Source organism: Zootoca vivipara, chromosome 1 (assembly GCF_965207765.1).
Source record: "Zootoca vivipara chromosome 1, rZooViv2.hap1.1, whole genome shotgun sequence".
NCBI lineage: Eukaryota > Metazoa > Chordata > Lepidosauria > Squamata > Lacertidae > Zootoca > Zootoca vivipara.
This window is the reverse complement of record NC_142582.1, coordinates 102,849,439-102,865,107: the sequence shown is the minus strand read 5'-3', so window position 1 is coordinate 102,865,107 and position 15,669 is coordinate 102,849,439. Positions and strand designations below refer to the sequence as shown.

The 15,669-nt window shown below is 46.3% G+C and overlaps 1 protein-coding gene across 1 annotated transcript; it reads left to right on the top strand.

The window, feature by feature from the left end:
* The first annotated feature begins 550 nt into the window (after positions 1–550).
* Positions 551–6,858, top strand: NKX2-8 (NK2 homeobox 8). The gene is made up of 2 exons (XM_035097259.3): positions 551–937; positions 5,493–6,858. The coding sequence occupies exons 1-2, from the start codon at positions 784–786 to the stop codon at positions 6,026–6,028; spliced, it is 690 nt and encodes a 229-aa protein (XP_034953150.2). The 5' UTR covers positions 551–783; the 3' UTR covers positions 6,029–6,858.
* The last annotated feature ends 8,811 nt before the right edge of the window (positions 6,859–15,669 follow it).

The window sequence follows — 15,669 nt, the reverse complement described above, 5'->3', positions numbered from 1 at the left end:
GCCCCTGAATGTTTGAGGCGCGAAGGAAAGCCCTGCGCACCCTCTGCAAAAGAAGAGAAGGGGACCCATTGAGACTGAATCCTGGGTAGCTGTGCCCCCGAAGTGGTTCCCAAACCAGGACAAGAAAACAAACAATGAATAAATTCCTGCATTCTCGTGAAAAGGCTGAGGAGCGAGGGAGGGTCGAGGCGAAAAGCAAGCGAGCCCCGGACAAGCGCGGCGGATGTCCCTGCGAGGATTCACTTTGTGTGCTCACAGAAGGGCGGAGGGGCTGGCGAGGGCGGCTGCTGGTCCCCGCATACCACCCAAGATGTTATTCACGGCGAACAATTACCATTATCTGTCCCCACTTTGGCCTAATCAGACAGAATCTGTAACACTGAAAGCTGCTTCCTGCTGGCTTTGGGGAGGGGTGATTCTGTGGGGGGTGGGGAGAGGAGAGGGGATGGGTAGGGGGCTGCGAGTATGTGTGCATGCGGTGGGGGGGGGTTGAGGTTGCCCTTACTCCCCATTAGAGCTTGAGCACTTGACTAATTCAGGTACTTAGCATCCCATAGACAGGGACGGTTTGAAAGCAGCCCGTGTTGACGCTGGGGAGGAGGACTGTTGATATAAACAGGAGCCCCCTCGGTAAGCGACACTAATCTCTCTCCGGAGGAGAGGCAGGGATGAGCCTCCGGCCAAGCCTCCCCGGCACCCAGTAGCTGCGCTCTCCTCGCCTTAGCCTGCCCATCACCGCCACTGTCGAGGACTGACTAAGAGGCGGCGGCGGGCATCTCTGCCATGACTACCGTGGGCAGGATCAGCTTCACGGTGCGGAGCCTTTTGGATTTACCCGAGCCGGAAGGCGGCGGAGGCAAGGAGCAGGACCCCAGCGAGGGATACGGCCGCTCCCTGTACCGGGAATGGATGGAAACGGACAGGAGCCAGTATCTGTGTGAGTGGGGGGCGGCGGAGATCGCACAGGGATGGCGGGCTTGGGGGAGATCCGGGAAAGAGGGAGGGAGAAAATAAAGGCGACCACCATTTTAGAGGGAGATGTAACAGGCGGGGAGATAACGGGGATGTGGTGGTCACCGAGAGATAATAGGCGAGGAATATTGAACCCCAATAATATTGCTGCGCAGAGGTGATGGAAATGTGTGTGCCTGCGACAGAGAGGGGAGAACCCACCCCCCACCCACCCACCAAAGGGAAATCGATAGCGCTATGCATTGAGGAGATATTGAGCGAGAGATGTCATATTTGACTTTCATACATATCGCTCGTGTACACAGGTGTGCGTACACGGACCCAGGGACGTCCACACACTCGTTACTCAAAGCAAGGCAGAAATACATTTCTTCCTATCATAAAGCTTACTCCAGGCAAAACCGTGAGATCCCTGTATGTAATAGCCTTTGTGCTTAGGAATGGTCCAGTTTAGGTATTGTCTCCTCCGCGCTGACATCTTCAAGATGGACACATATGCGTCTGTTCAGATATTAATATAATATTTATTTACTAATTGGTCACATATTATACAGTATACTAAAACTATTACGACATCACATGCAGGTTTTTTGTTTTGTTTTTTGACGGTGCCTTTTACCTCGACAACGCTTTGCCGATTACTGTATATATCTACCGTTTTCTGCAGAAAATGTACTATACGAATTTAAGGACACTTCCTCAGCCAGAAAATTCCATTGAATGAAGTGTGCCCAGATGAAGATGTTGGAAAAAATATAATATATGATTCTATGGTCTTTTAAAAACATAGATCTCTATTCATAGTTTTTTTTAATAATTGTTTAGAGGCAAGGAAACAGACTTCATAGAGATACTTCCCATCTTATGGAAAATCAAAACATTTTCTGTAGATAAAAATAAGAAACCAAGCTCAGCCCAGTATACAATCTATATACCACAGTTGCTGTAATTAATTAATATTCCTGTAGTAATTATAATGTAGAATATGCTTGTATTGCTGGGCAACAAGATTAGATCCGTGGCTGTCTTTTGTAGTTTCTGCCCCGAGGGACTCAGTTTGTTTAATTACAAAACAGCTTCAGTGTATCCCTAGGCAATTTCCCCATCATAGCTGATCTCTACGGTCTCTCTCTCTCTCTCTCTCCCCCCCCGCCCTTCCCTCACCACCGATTTCTATTTCCAAGTAATGGCTCTTAAAGCACTGTAGTCTATTTCTGTGGTAGTTAGTATGTACGCATGTACAGTACCAAATTCCAGCCTTTCAACAGAATCCATGGCTTAGATCATGATGGTAATATAATAGTGAAAGATGATCTGATTCATCCATCCATCGATGCATTTTTGTTCTCAGCCCAATAAATTCCAGCATTTGGATTTAGGTCTCATTGGTCTGAACTCCATCTGAATGCTAACCAAGTTATGGGCAAAATCCAGCCACACTTAAGTTTTTGTTTTATAAAAAAAGTCCAACTGATTTCAGTGAGAGATGTAGCCACGTGTTTTGATTTCCCTTTGAAATCAATCGGACAGCGCTTAATTTGGGCTGGCTAGGCAGTGATTTTTGCTTCCACCTCAGTGAGGTTTGGAGAAATGTTCGAACTATCAAGGAAAATGAGGGGGGCGGACTTAATGAAATCCACACCTACAAGCCTCACTCCTACCGAATGTGCTGCCTTCAACTTTCTAAAATATAAGCTCCCCCTCCCTACGATCTCCTTATAGCCTTTTCAGACTGCCGTTCAGTCCGATCTTATGCACATTTGCTCAGAATTAAGTCCCACTGGATGCGAAGAGACTCCCAAGTAAACGCTCCCAAGATTGCAACCTTCGATGGGAGTAGCTTTGGTTCCACTGAATGGGTTTACAGGCTCTGTGCCCGCAAAACCTTTAAAGCACACATGCCCCATTAATCCTGGGAACTGTAGTTTGCTAGGAGTGCCGAGAATTGCAGTTCTGTGAGGAGTAAACTATTGTTGCCAGAATTATTTGGGTGAGTGGGTGTGTTAGAAATGGATGTTGTGTATGCAGCTTAAGTCCAAGTCAAAGTTTTTCAGGTCATCTTGCCAATAGTTTAAGCTCCCTTGTACTCAAGATGAGGAGGGTAGTAAGTGGGTCGTTTTCCAGGCCTCGGCTCTGAGGTCACCAAAAGCAGATCTCCTGGTTAATTGCAAGAGTCTGTCGCTCCAGAAGATGCTTCCCGTTTGGCTCAATGTTTCCAGAAGCGGAGTAGCAGTTCTTGGAGATCTAAAAGGACCCTTCCTATTGTGGAACAGGAACGGCTTGCATCTTAAATCTCCGGCACTAAATTAAGGAAATACACAAACGAGTCCGAGTCCATTTACAGACAGAGTAATAACTCACAACGTGTACTAGCTTATTTAAAATCCTAATAACCCAGCTCGGTCTTCCAAAACGCTTATTAGGAAAATGGTGAACCGCGAGGGTTTCCTGGTGGGGTCTTTCGGAGGCCATAAACCCTGGCAGGTATTCTTGCTGATGCGCCTCCATTCCGATTTTCTTCATCCGGCACTTCGATAAGAGCTAGTCCCTTCGCAGCTAAGCGACTCCTGAATGCGAGGAAGTGGGGAGAGATTCTTGTCACAGAAAGACAGACAGGAAGACAGACCCATTGGTTCCTAGAAGTATGTCTCACGTACCATAGAACCAAAGCACGCCCTTTTGCCATTAGTAAATCCACCAGGAATATCACTTCCACATACCTACCCACCCACCACCCATGCTTAGGATAACAAACGCGATCAGCTGCATATTCTCTTCTTTTAGTTTACTAAGACAAGCGGCTGCTTGGGGCGCTTCCGGGAGATATCCCGATCTAACCTTACGCTTGGAGCCGGCGCATACAAAAGGGTACTTCAAAATAGATGTTGAGCCCTTGCAGTTGTGCGTGTGTGTGTATGTATGGGAGAGGCAATAAGAAGGTTGAGAAAGTTTAATAGATTTTGGGGCATTCGATAAATCTCTGCCTCTCACTTTTCTTGTTCTTTTCTCTCACTCTCTCTCTCTCTCTCTCTCTCTCTCTCTCTCTCACACACACACACACACACACTCACATATACACGCACCCTACGAACCACCAAATGCACCAATCATTGTTATTTACTGTTTTGCAGCTTTATCAGCAGCTCCAGCTGCCCAAGTATGATTTTTTTTTAAAAAAAAGATAAAACGCAAAAGATTAGGAACTCAGCGAGCTAGAAGCAACAAACCCCTTTCTACAATCGTACAATTAATATTTCGTAAAAGGACTGGCTGGATCAAGGGGAGATATTCGCTATTCTAAAACTCTTCCAATAGATAGGGTAAGATAAAAACAATATTTCATCAAGATGATAGCTGAAAGGAAATCTTGCCCGCAGTCTCGTGCTTAACTCGCGTGACACAGAGGCGGTATCGCTGCCTTCTCGACGTAAACCACAGGAAGGCGGTTTCGGCTGCGCAACTTCTCCTGCGTCCTAGTGTTGCTCCTGTTCCTCTCGGAGGTTCTTGCTGGAGTGGATTGGTGCTCCAGGAGACCAGTTAACGTCAGTCTCCAGTGTTGTGGGCTGGCAACAAAAGATTAAACTATACATAAAATGGCCACATTTAAAAATCAAGATGAGGCGGGTGAGAAATTAGCTCCAGAGAAGTCCCAGAGTCATCTCTAGCTAGGTAAGGTTGGGAATGTCTCCCTTGTGAAGCCCTGGAGAGCTACTCCCGTGGATGGACCAATGGTTTGATTTAGCATTAAGCAACTTCATGCGTTCCTGTGTAAATCCTACCCTATCCATCATCAAAGCCCTGTCCAAATAAAAAAGTCACAGTGCGCCCAAATAAAAGCGCTACCGTTTCGGTTCTTCGGCTTCGGCTTTGTCGGATCTCCAGAGAAAATGGATCTATGGGTGGTTGGGCAGATTTATTTGTAGTGTATTTTGTGTGTGGCTATAGCTATATATTCTAGAAATACACATACCAGGTAAAAGAAAGTATTGCACGCAGCGCACAGTTAAACTATGGAACTCACCCCCACAGGAGGCAGTGACAGCCACCAACTTGGATGGCTTTAAGACAGGATTGGACAGATTCATGGAGGAGAGGGCTATCAAGGGCTACTAGCCATGATGACTATGTTTCTGAATGCCTGTTGCTGTAAACTACAGGAGGTGAGAGTACTCTTGGGCTTAACTCCTGCTTGAGAGTTTTCCATAGGCATCTGGTTTCCCACTGTGAAAGCAGGATGCTGGATTAGATGGGCCATGGGCCTGATCCAGCAGGCTCTTCTTTACCATGCCCACTTTCTCCACAAACACAACATAATGTACCATTCAGATCTAACCTATATGCCGGATCCATTGTACAGTATTTCGTTGATGATGATTATGATGTTTCGACTGCGCTTCCAGTGTTTCCTAATTCTCGCTTACATGCGCCCCTTTGCAGCGGTAAATATGCAAATGATAACAACGAAACGGGATCTAACGCGCCTGCCTTCTCTCCTTCCTTCCCCTTGTCTTGCCCCGCAGCTTCGGACGAGAGCGGCCCCGAGAGCAGATCGCGGCCGGCCGCCGCCTCGACGCGAGCGGACGAGGACGACGAGGAGAAGAAGAAGAAGCGCAGGGTGCTCTTCTCCAAGGCGCAAACGCTGGCGCTGGAGCGGCGCTTCCGTCAGCAGCGCTACCTGTCGGCGCCCGAGCGGGAGCAGCTGGCGCACTTGCTGCGCCTGACGCCCACGCAGGTCAAGATCTGGTTCCAGAACCACCGCTACAAGATGAAGCGCGCCAAGGGCAGCGGCGCCGGAGGAGAGCGCGCCGGGGAAGGAACTGGCGCCGGAGGAGCGGCGGCGGCGGCGCCTCTCCTGCGCAGGGTGGTGGTGCCCGTGCTGGTGCGCGAAGGCAAGGCGTGCCAGAGCTGCAGTGGCGCGGCGCAGGACTACGGCGGCGCCCAGAGCGCGCTCGGCCTCCAGGGCTACCCGGCTTTCCCGCAGGCTGCCTCGCTAAGCCTCTTCCCCGCCTACCAGCACTTAGCGCCGCCGGCCCTTGTCTCCTGGAACTGGGGGTGAGGAAGGCGCCGAGTACGCGGACAGGTTGCCAAAAGGAGAGAGAGAGAGACTCAGAGAGAGACACACACACACACCCTGGACCCCGCCTGCCCTGGGGCGACGCCTTGGACTGGTGCCTTCATCTCGCGAGGCGTTGGCTTGCATAGGACTACTTTAGAGTAAAATGAGCCGCGGATCCCAACCAGTAAGAAATAGAAACCCAAACATCAAATCCCCAGCAGTTTGCTTCCAAGGGAAGTGGGCCCAATCATCTCTCCCGCCCCCGCCAAATTATCTTTACGCGGAAGTAATAGTGGGATCTTGAAGGCTGCAAATCCTACGCACTCTTCCTGGGGGTTAAGTTCCAAAGAGGATAGGCAGATAGGAATAGAAGGAAGGGAGGGTGCAAAGTTAAGATCGCCCAACCCGGGTTAATTTCCCTTCAACACCCACACACACCCACACACCCATTGTTATCGGTGAAATGGGATGGCAGCCCTCATGGACGATTGCGAGTAGCAAAGCCACGAATGGTAGTTGTTCCGGATTAATAGACATAAGCGTGCAAGGCGTGCTTCGGATCCTGGTGTTACTTGGAAAAGAACAGAATTCGACGGGACTTCCCTGTCAATGTTGTGAGGATCGGAATGCCTGGCGTAGCTAACCTTGATCGTCTCGCCCTAACCCTGTTTTTGGCCTTTTGTTTTAGAAAGCTGGCCGAAAACATAGTTGTTGTTTTTAAAAGAGAAGAAGGTTGGGTTTCATTCTAAACAAAACGAATAGGGAGTTGCTTGTATCAGACATAGTTTATTTTCAAATAGAACTTTCTTACCATGATTAATAAACCGGATTGATGGCAAACAAAAACCACCCTCGCGATCCGTGTCTTTTTGGCAGAAGAGACCGGCATCACCCAAGATGCGCGCGCTTGCGATCCCGAAAGTCCCATATCACTCACTATTTTCTGATGAGACCATGCCGGCAAATTCAGGTTGCCCTCTTAAAGTTAATTGGTGCTACAAACTCCCTCCCCGCACATGATCGGACTTCGGGGGATAAGGAAAGGGGGGGCAGGGCGGGGGGGGGAGAGAATGCACTGGAAAGTCATGTGAGGCTAACAATTGCTTGGCCAAACTTCATATTACCAGCAAACAAATCAATAAATAGCTCACGTCCTCCTCTCGCAAAAGTTGTGCACACAAAAATCAAGGCTGAATGATCCAAAAAGCTGGTGTTTGGGAGCGACCAAGGGCTTTACCCTTCCGGAAGGATCCCACTAAGTTGGATGCCGTTGCCTGGGCATTTGGAATTCTGGGATTAAAACCAGTCCCGCTGAAGTTCGCGGGGTTCGCAAGCCTGTAAACGCTCAGAAGGTCGAATTGCTTGCCTGCATTTCTGTCGAAGGGGCAATTTACACGGGGAAGAGTGACTGTCAAGTAATAAGCTGTTAGGGAGATGCTTGACCCCTCCCCCCTCCCTCTGGGGTGTTTTCCTACATATGGGCTTCCAGGACTGTTTGCAAGGCTAGGACCCCTTCGCGGTAGGAAAGCAACACACACACACACACACACACACACACACACACAGAGAGAGAGAGAGAGAGAGAGAGAGAGAGAGAGATCCACAATCTGCGATGTGGCAAATGCCATACACAGTATTTGAATACCACCAACTCGTCCCATTAATGCAAGGCTACTTTAATCAATGTGATTGCCATTAAATTTACCATGCGAATGTGTACAGGAAGACGGATGCTCTGAACTAAATGTTTGCCCTAAATATATATAGTTACAGAACTTACAGTCAATGGCTGTACCCAGAATTTATATGGTGAACTAATACCTAAAGGCATTGCAGTAAAGCAATCCAAGGGCCCGATCCGACCCAATTACATGGACACCGCTGGCTTTGAAAAATCCATTTGCTTCAACTGCAGTTTCGCACGTGGTCAAATATCTCCCGCTGAAATACAAGTTAACTTTGGCCGGATCTACTGTATAAGAAAAGTATTTTTAAAAAATAGGATATATTTGTTTCAAAGCGTTGCTTTCAGAAACTGGGAAAGGAAGCCATATAGCCTAAAAACGGAACTTTGGCCGGGACCATTTTCCTTGGAAAAGAACCTAAAACAGCTGGTTCCCTCCAAGCTTCCTGAAAAATGCCTCCCTTTCTTATCGCACAATAAAACGTGCATATACGCAAGCAGAGGAGTAGTAGTAATAGCAGCAGCAGTAGCATCGGACTCATTATTGCACAGCCCTTCTAATATTCTGCTACGTCCCTTGATCGATTGTTTCATTTGATTTGATGTTGTCCTTGTTTTTGCGAAGTAACAGTACCGAGAATGTATATATATTTCCCAAACAGCTCTTACGACAGCAAAGAAACCGGCTCTGACTTGTTTTGGCTATGCTGTTTTGTAACAATTGCGCACATTTTCACTGTCTAATTGGCTTGCAGTGCGCGGGGGGGGGGGTTAACCGAGCGATTTTCTATCGGGGGATTTTCTCGGGTTTCCCCACGTACAGCTTTATTGTGTCAGCCGGAATGCGATAAGAATGAAGACTGTCTTAAACCGAGCCCGTCGAAGTTTCTCAACTTTTTAAGACTGAGATGAAAGGCAGGATTTTTATTTTTATTTTTAAATTCCTTTGCGTTTTTCCGGGCTCTTTTAAATGATTTTAGGATGGGAACCTGGTATGTACCTCTTTCATTGGCAAGCACCATAATATCGATCATGATAGCAGAGGGAAGTTATCTGGTGTTGGGTGGAAGAATTGAAATTCTAGTGCAAACAGTGCAGGTTGGATTTTGAACTGGTCCTCTGACCTCCGTGTCTCTCTCCTTCTGCGAAGTTCGAAAGTGATGGTGTGGTCCTTCCTCGCTTCTCCTGGCGACCTGGCGGTGGAGGCAGGGAGATGGGAGTTGTGCGCAGTCTCTCGAACGCCAATTAAAAGGAATATTATATTGACCCTTTGGTTTGGTTGGATGGCTTCTTAAGCCAAGGGAAGGGGGGGGAGTCTGCTCTATAGTATACTAGGAGAAATATTACTGACCCACTCCTTTAGGATGAATGGTTTCTAGATGGAACCCTGACTCTTTAGAAGTTTTCACAATGTACGGCTGCTTTTACTTTTTAATGATTTTGTTTTATTTGGGTATTCTAGTTTTTCAGCTTTACTGCTATTTTTGCATGCGTATTTGTGTGTTTACAATGTGTTTTTTTTTGTAAACTGCTTAGAGACTGCCTTGGCCTTATGTGGCATATAAATAGATGATGATGATGATGATGATGAAGGAGGGGGGGGCTTCACTTCCCACCAGGGCTGGTTCCAAAGAAGGACGTTTGCCCGGGTGTGTCCCTTTCCTTAAAACAGTTCATCTGAAAATGGACTCTTTTCAATTAAGCGCACCTTTGAGCTACGGTATCAACCAGGCCATCTCTCGTCTTGGCACAGGATCAAAATCTCTGGACATTGATTGGTCGACCACAAAGCAACTTCTCTCTCTCTCTCTCTCTCTCTCTCTCTCTCTCTCTCTCTCTCTGTGTGTGTGTGTGTGTGTGTGTGTGTTGTGTTTGCTTGTGTGCCTTTGGCTGCAGTGGGCCTTCTGAATCCCATTGTTGTGGAGGGCCGGGGGGTCATTGTGTGATGCCCAACTCCGTGGGTGGTGGTTTCAAGAAGACATCTGAGTGGGGAGCAGAAGGATATTCGGGTCCAGCCTCTTGTTTCCGGGGTTGGGGGTTGGGGTGGCCAGTCCTTGTTGTCACCTGTTTTTTTGTCTCAGCTGCTGGCCACCTTGTCTTCCATATGGTTGGGGTTATCTCCGAAGAATCTCCCAGAGAATCGCTCCCTTAAACCCCCTTTTGTCTCGGGAGTTGAAAAGGGCATTGTCATGCCTGAAAGGGACCAAGACAAAAAATCCCGCACTGTTTCAATTCAGGACTGTTTAATCAGTCCCTAGTGACAATTTTATAGGTTTTAGGCGGTACAATGGTATCTTTGAAAACCTTGTGGCCTTCAGGGGAGACAAAGAGCCCAAATTTTATGGGCTTACAACGCAAATTAGAACGATGCCAACATGGAAGGGAGATTATCAAATTTGTATCATAAAAAAGTCTTTATAACAAATGATTGGGTGGGGGAGGGGCTGCGACTTCTAGCAATAGACTTTGTAGAAGATAGACTGGAAGCTACTTTGCATGTTAACTCTTCACTTAAGCCTTGCTTAGGCTTTGTTGAACTCCTGAATATAACCTGGCACTTATTCCCCCCCCCCACCTCCCACCCCAAATTGGTTTTTACAGTAAACAACCCTCTGCCTTATTCAAACAACAAAGACAGCTTTGCATATTTCATGAAACATTCTCCCAAAAAGTAATATTTATGAAAGTGGCAGCAGATGGATCCAAAGAGAAATTCTCCTGCTGAAATTCTCCTGCTGAAGTATCTCCTGCTGAAATAAATGTGGCACAGCCACTGCCCCACCCACATCTTGCAAGTTTGTTTCAGTGGTAACTGTCCTCACCCTGTTTCAAGCCCTCTATTATTAGTTTAGCCCTGGGGAGCCCATGCACCCAGTCTTGATAAAAGGGCTGTAGCTCATCTGCTTTCAGTACAGAAGGCCCCAGGCTCAATATGTGACATAGGTTCTCTGGAAGATGAACCTGATGAAATGAATGCCTGAACCAGTGCAACCGTAGGAAGAAGTTTGAGGAGGGGGAAGTTAAGTTATTCACAAACCCAGGTCTTATCACTTGATTTCTCTATCCTTGGGCAGCGGGATGTGGGAACTGCCTCCATTGAAATGTACTGCAAGTAAGGAGGAGTGAGCATGGGCGTACCCAGGATCAAAGCTAGGGGGGCACACCAGCCATGCCCACCAGCCACACCCACCAGCCACCCGATTGGCTAGCTGGCTTCGCTGCCGCTGCTGCTCTTTCGCTTCAGCCAAGCAGACTGAGGCAGAGCACAGCAGGCAGCGTCCCTGCCTGTCCTCTCCAGCTGTCCTGCTTCTAGGCAGGCTGGTTCTAGGGGGGGCAACTGCCCCCCTGCCCATGGGAGTGAGAATTCTTTGTGCTGATATGCAATCTGGGGTGGCTTATTTGCACACACACACACACACACACACACACACACACACACACTGCTTATTTTCTAATACACACACACATGTATGTTTGGGGGTACTTTTATTTTCCTACTCATATTGAAATATTGCCCCTCAATGAGGCCAAACAAAATGTTTAGGGGTATGCGTACCCCCAGAAAAAAAGCACTGCACACACCCATCATAACTGAAAATTCCACTAATTAAGTTAAAAAATATATGCATGTGTGAACTAGCTCAAAGAGGTGCCTGTCAACATGGGTAAGTTGGGTCACATGTTATATCTTCTACACAGGAATGATCCACTTGGGAGGTTGAAATTCCTTACTGTTGTTTAAAAGTGTCTCAGCCAGGTCACAGATTGGCCCTTCCTTCCACATAAATGCAGCCTTAATTTCTAAAATGCACACATACATCATACGTCATAAAATGGGAAGTTCACAAAGTCTCAACTCTACCATGATGCCATTTTCCTTGCTCGGCATGTCTTTTAATAAATATTCATAACATTATGGCTACTCAGGTCTAGGGAAATTAGGTCTGCAGATCCTTATTACAGAGAGACAGTGGTGTGTAGTGGTTGGAGTGACAGACCAGAGCAGGACCAGAGAGACCAGGGTTCAAAACCTCACTTAGCCATGAAGCCCACTTGGTGACCTTGGGCCAGTCACTGTCACTCAGCCTAACCTACCCCCCCAGGGTTATTGTCCAGATTGAGGGGGGGGGCATGAATGCCATCTTGAGGTCCATGGAGAAAAAGGTAGGCTGTAAAGGCAATCAATCAATCAAAAATACTGATGCTGATTTAGGGTGTTCGAAGTGCTTTACACTCACCATCACATTAATACTTGCACCCCACTTAATATTGAATCAGTTAATTATTATATTACACTACATTTTTTCGATCCTAGGTAAATTTGCACTTTCATGCAAACATCTACCGTAAGCTTCAGTATAGATGAAGGAGGTGCTTGTTTTGCAATCTGGCTAAAAGGAACAGTGGCTTGACTAACAATGGCTTTGTAATCTCTTTGAAACTCTGATAACTGATTTTTTAAAAACTTTCATTTTCTCACATGTTCACTTTTATGACCTCACTTCTATGATTTTGCTTTTGCTTTCTCAGAACAAAGAGCACCCTTTCTTCTCTCTTGGTGTATTATTTTGACCTGGGTCAAAACCTCTGACCTTTATCCATATAAACTGTAACTTGCTTGGACGATATTCTTTAAGAAAGTGGACAGTATGGATTGTACAGAATTTAGCATTAAGGAGAATGTTCCTTAAGTGCAAGGGTTCCTCTCTCTCCTCTTCTCATGCACCTGTTAAATTTGCTCTGGGTCCCCCCCCCCGAACCCTCCAAAGCAGATATAAGGGTGGCATATCAAGGTGAAAAGTGCTAATCCTTACACACACACACACACACACACACACGTATTTAGCAATATCTCCAATATATTTTCCAGTTGAATTATACCTTTGAATAAAGGAGATTGTTTTGTTTTATTTGCTATTTGGGAATATTGCTTTTTATAACGTAAACAGAGCCAAAGCTAAAGCTTGCTTGAAGATGCCGCCACCATCCTGGAAACTATCACCCATAATCTCATTATTTGCCTGAGCTGTCTTGGTCCTGAGAGGAGCAAATTGAATATTCTCAAAACAGTGTCACCTTTATTTTTACAAGTCCCAGATCTGAGCTGAGGCATTGAATGCAAAGTTCAAAGCAAATTAGGTTTCGCCTTTGCCACGTATTTTTTTCAGTTGGCAGGCCAAGATCTTCCTCTTCCTCCCACCCACAGCACCAATAAATGACATATGATGAAAAGTTCTGGAAGTCCCTGGTTTATTGCTAGTATGGGTATGGACTTGTATGTGCTTTTGTCAAGCAGCTGGTTGAACACTTCTGTTCTCTCCCACATACAACATCTTCCTATAATAATCTTTGATCATTACTCTGTGACACACAAATATGATTGTGTTGATATCATCTGTCAGCTATGCTTGCTTTCTTACCAGCACACACCCCCCCCCAATAAAGCCATAAATCATGCTGCCGGTGCTGCCTTTTCTAATGACCATTCGGTTTCCCCTGCCTAACATTTGCTCCATATCGCTCACATAAAATATGGATGCAGGTGATGTCCTTTTATGCATTCATCTTTTGCTTGCTTCCTTCCTTTTCCTTCACTCTGAGCTTTTTCCTAGCTTCAGAATGTTGTGATTTCTCCATGTTTGCCAGGTGTGGGCTTTCTAAGTCAGATTGAAATATTGCCTTTGTTTTTGTTAGGTTTTTAAATCTCCCAAAGGTTTATCCAAAAGTATACATTGGGCTTATTGTGAAATATGCCTATTAAGATTAGTCAACAACAAATTGAAATGAATTTTGAATATTTAAATAAATATTCTTTGAAATTGCTTTTTGGGGGTGGGCAGAATTTCATTTCCTTGCTGCTGGAGAAAGAGATTACTTACTTTCTGATCTATTTTTCAATGGCCTCTGGTAATTAATTTTATTACTAATTTCATTACATATACATTTAACATTAGCTGTGTTTTCCTGAATTGCCGGGGGTTGGACTAGATGACCTGTGGGGAGTTTCCAGCCCTACAATTCTATGATTCTATGATTTTCAGTGTTATAGATCAGAAGTGACATAGGTTTTTTGTTGTTGATCTGCTATTTATTTATGGACTTGATATTCAGCTGCTGCTTCAGCAAATACTGGTTTTGTCCTCCCGCTTCCAAAAGCGGAAGTGGAATGGGCCATCGATGAAAAGCAGAGCACATTATCTGCCTACACAGAGTCCTAGGTTCAATTCCTGGGATGTGCAGAAAGGGCTGGGAAATATTCCTTCCTGAAACCTGTGGGTTGTGAAACACAAGAACAGTCAAGTACAACATCCCTAGAGTGGACATAGAAGGGGATGTCTGGACCAGCCAGTCGGAACTTCCTGTTTCTCCTGGGCTGGGACAGACTTCCTCTACATGTGACTAGAGGTGGGCGTGGCCTCACCTGTGCAGGTAACAAAAGCATAGGACTGGGCACCATCTCTCTCTCTCTCTGACTACATTCATCGAGGAAGCAACATCCATTTAGCCTAAGATGCCCTCTTGACTTGCAGCTAAGACAGGACAAAGGAGCTGTCTCCGTATGGGATAGTTTCCAGGTGTATGTAACTTTTCTAAGCTAAGTCTGCCTTCTGGAATCCTGTTGTGAACAGAAGGATGTGTGAGTAAACTCTTTTTATACTTTTATAGAAGACTGTGTTGTGTCTTATCTTTTATGAGGGAATAAAGGAGAAAATAAAGGGACATGGGTGGCGCTGTGGATTAAACCACGGAGCCTAGGGCTTGCCGATCAGAAGGTTGGCAGTTCGAATCCCCACAACGGGGTGAGCTCCCGTTGCTCAGTCCCAGCTCCTGCCAACCTAGCAGTTCGAAAGCACGTCAGAGTGCAAGTAGATATAGGTACCGCTACAGTGGAAAGGTAAACGGTGTTTCCGTGTGCTGCTCTGGTTTGCCAGAAGTGGCTTTGTCATGCTGGCCACATGACCTAGAAGCTGTATGCCGGCTCCCTCGGCCATTAACACGAGATGAGAGCCGCAACCGCAGAGTGCCAGGGGTCCCTTTACCTTTTAAAGGGGAAATAATAATAATAATAATAATAATAATAATAATAATAATAATAATAATAATTTATACCCCGCCCATCTGGCTGGGTTTTCCCAGCCACTCTGGGCAGCTTCCAACAGAAAAATGAAATAAAATAATCTATTAAGCATTAAAAGCCTCCCTACCAGAACAGTTATTATAGAGGCTTTAGCGAGCCTGAGCAACGCATTTGCTGTGTAAATTTAAAAGGGGAATGTTACTCTGCTAAATTGTGGAACTTGTTAACACAAGTTGGAATAGGATATAATCAAACAATATATCCTCTCCTGCATCCCTAAGCATTCCCACAAAACCCTGGAGAGCTTCTGACTGTCAGTGTCAATGCAGAGCTGGATGGATCAGTGCTTTGTCTCCATGTATGGCAGCTTCCTATAGTCCTCCTATACATGGCGGAAAGTTGAAGGCAAGCTAAAGGGTGTTTCCGCTAGAGCACAGAGCATGGTAATTGTTGGTAAAGGTAAAGGGACCCCTGACCATTAGGTCCAGTCGTGACCGACTCTGGGGTTGCACGCTCATCTCGCATTATTGGCCGAGGGAGCCGGCGTACAGCTTCCAGGTCATGTGGCCAGCATGACAAAGCCGCTTCTGGCAAACCAGAGCAGCACATGGAAACGCCGTTTACCTTCCTGCTGTAGCGGTTCCTATTTATCTATTTGCATTTTGACGTGCTTTCGAACTGCTAGGTTGGCAGGAGCTGGGACCAAGCAACGGGAGCTCACCCCGTCACAGGGATTCGAACCGCCGACCTTCTGGTCAGCAAGCCCTAGGCTCAGTGGTTTAACCACAGTGCCACCTGGGTCCCTATTGTTGGTACCAATACTTTATTTACAAAGGCACATATTGAACAGCCATTGCAGATACTGTATACCGAAACAAG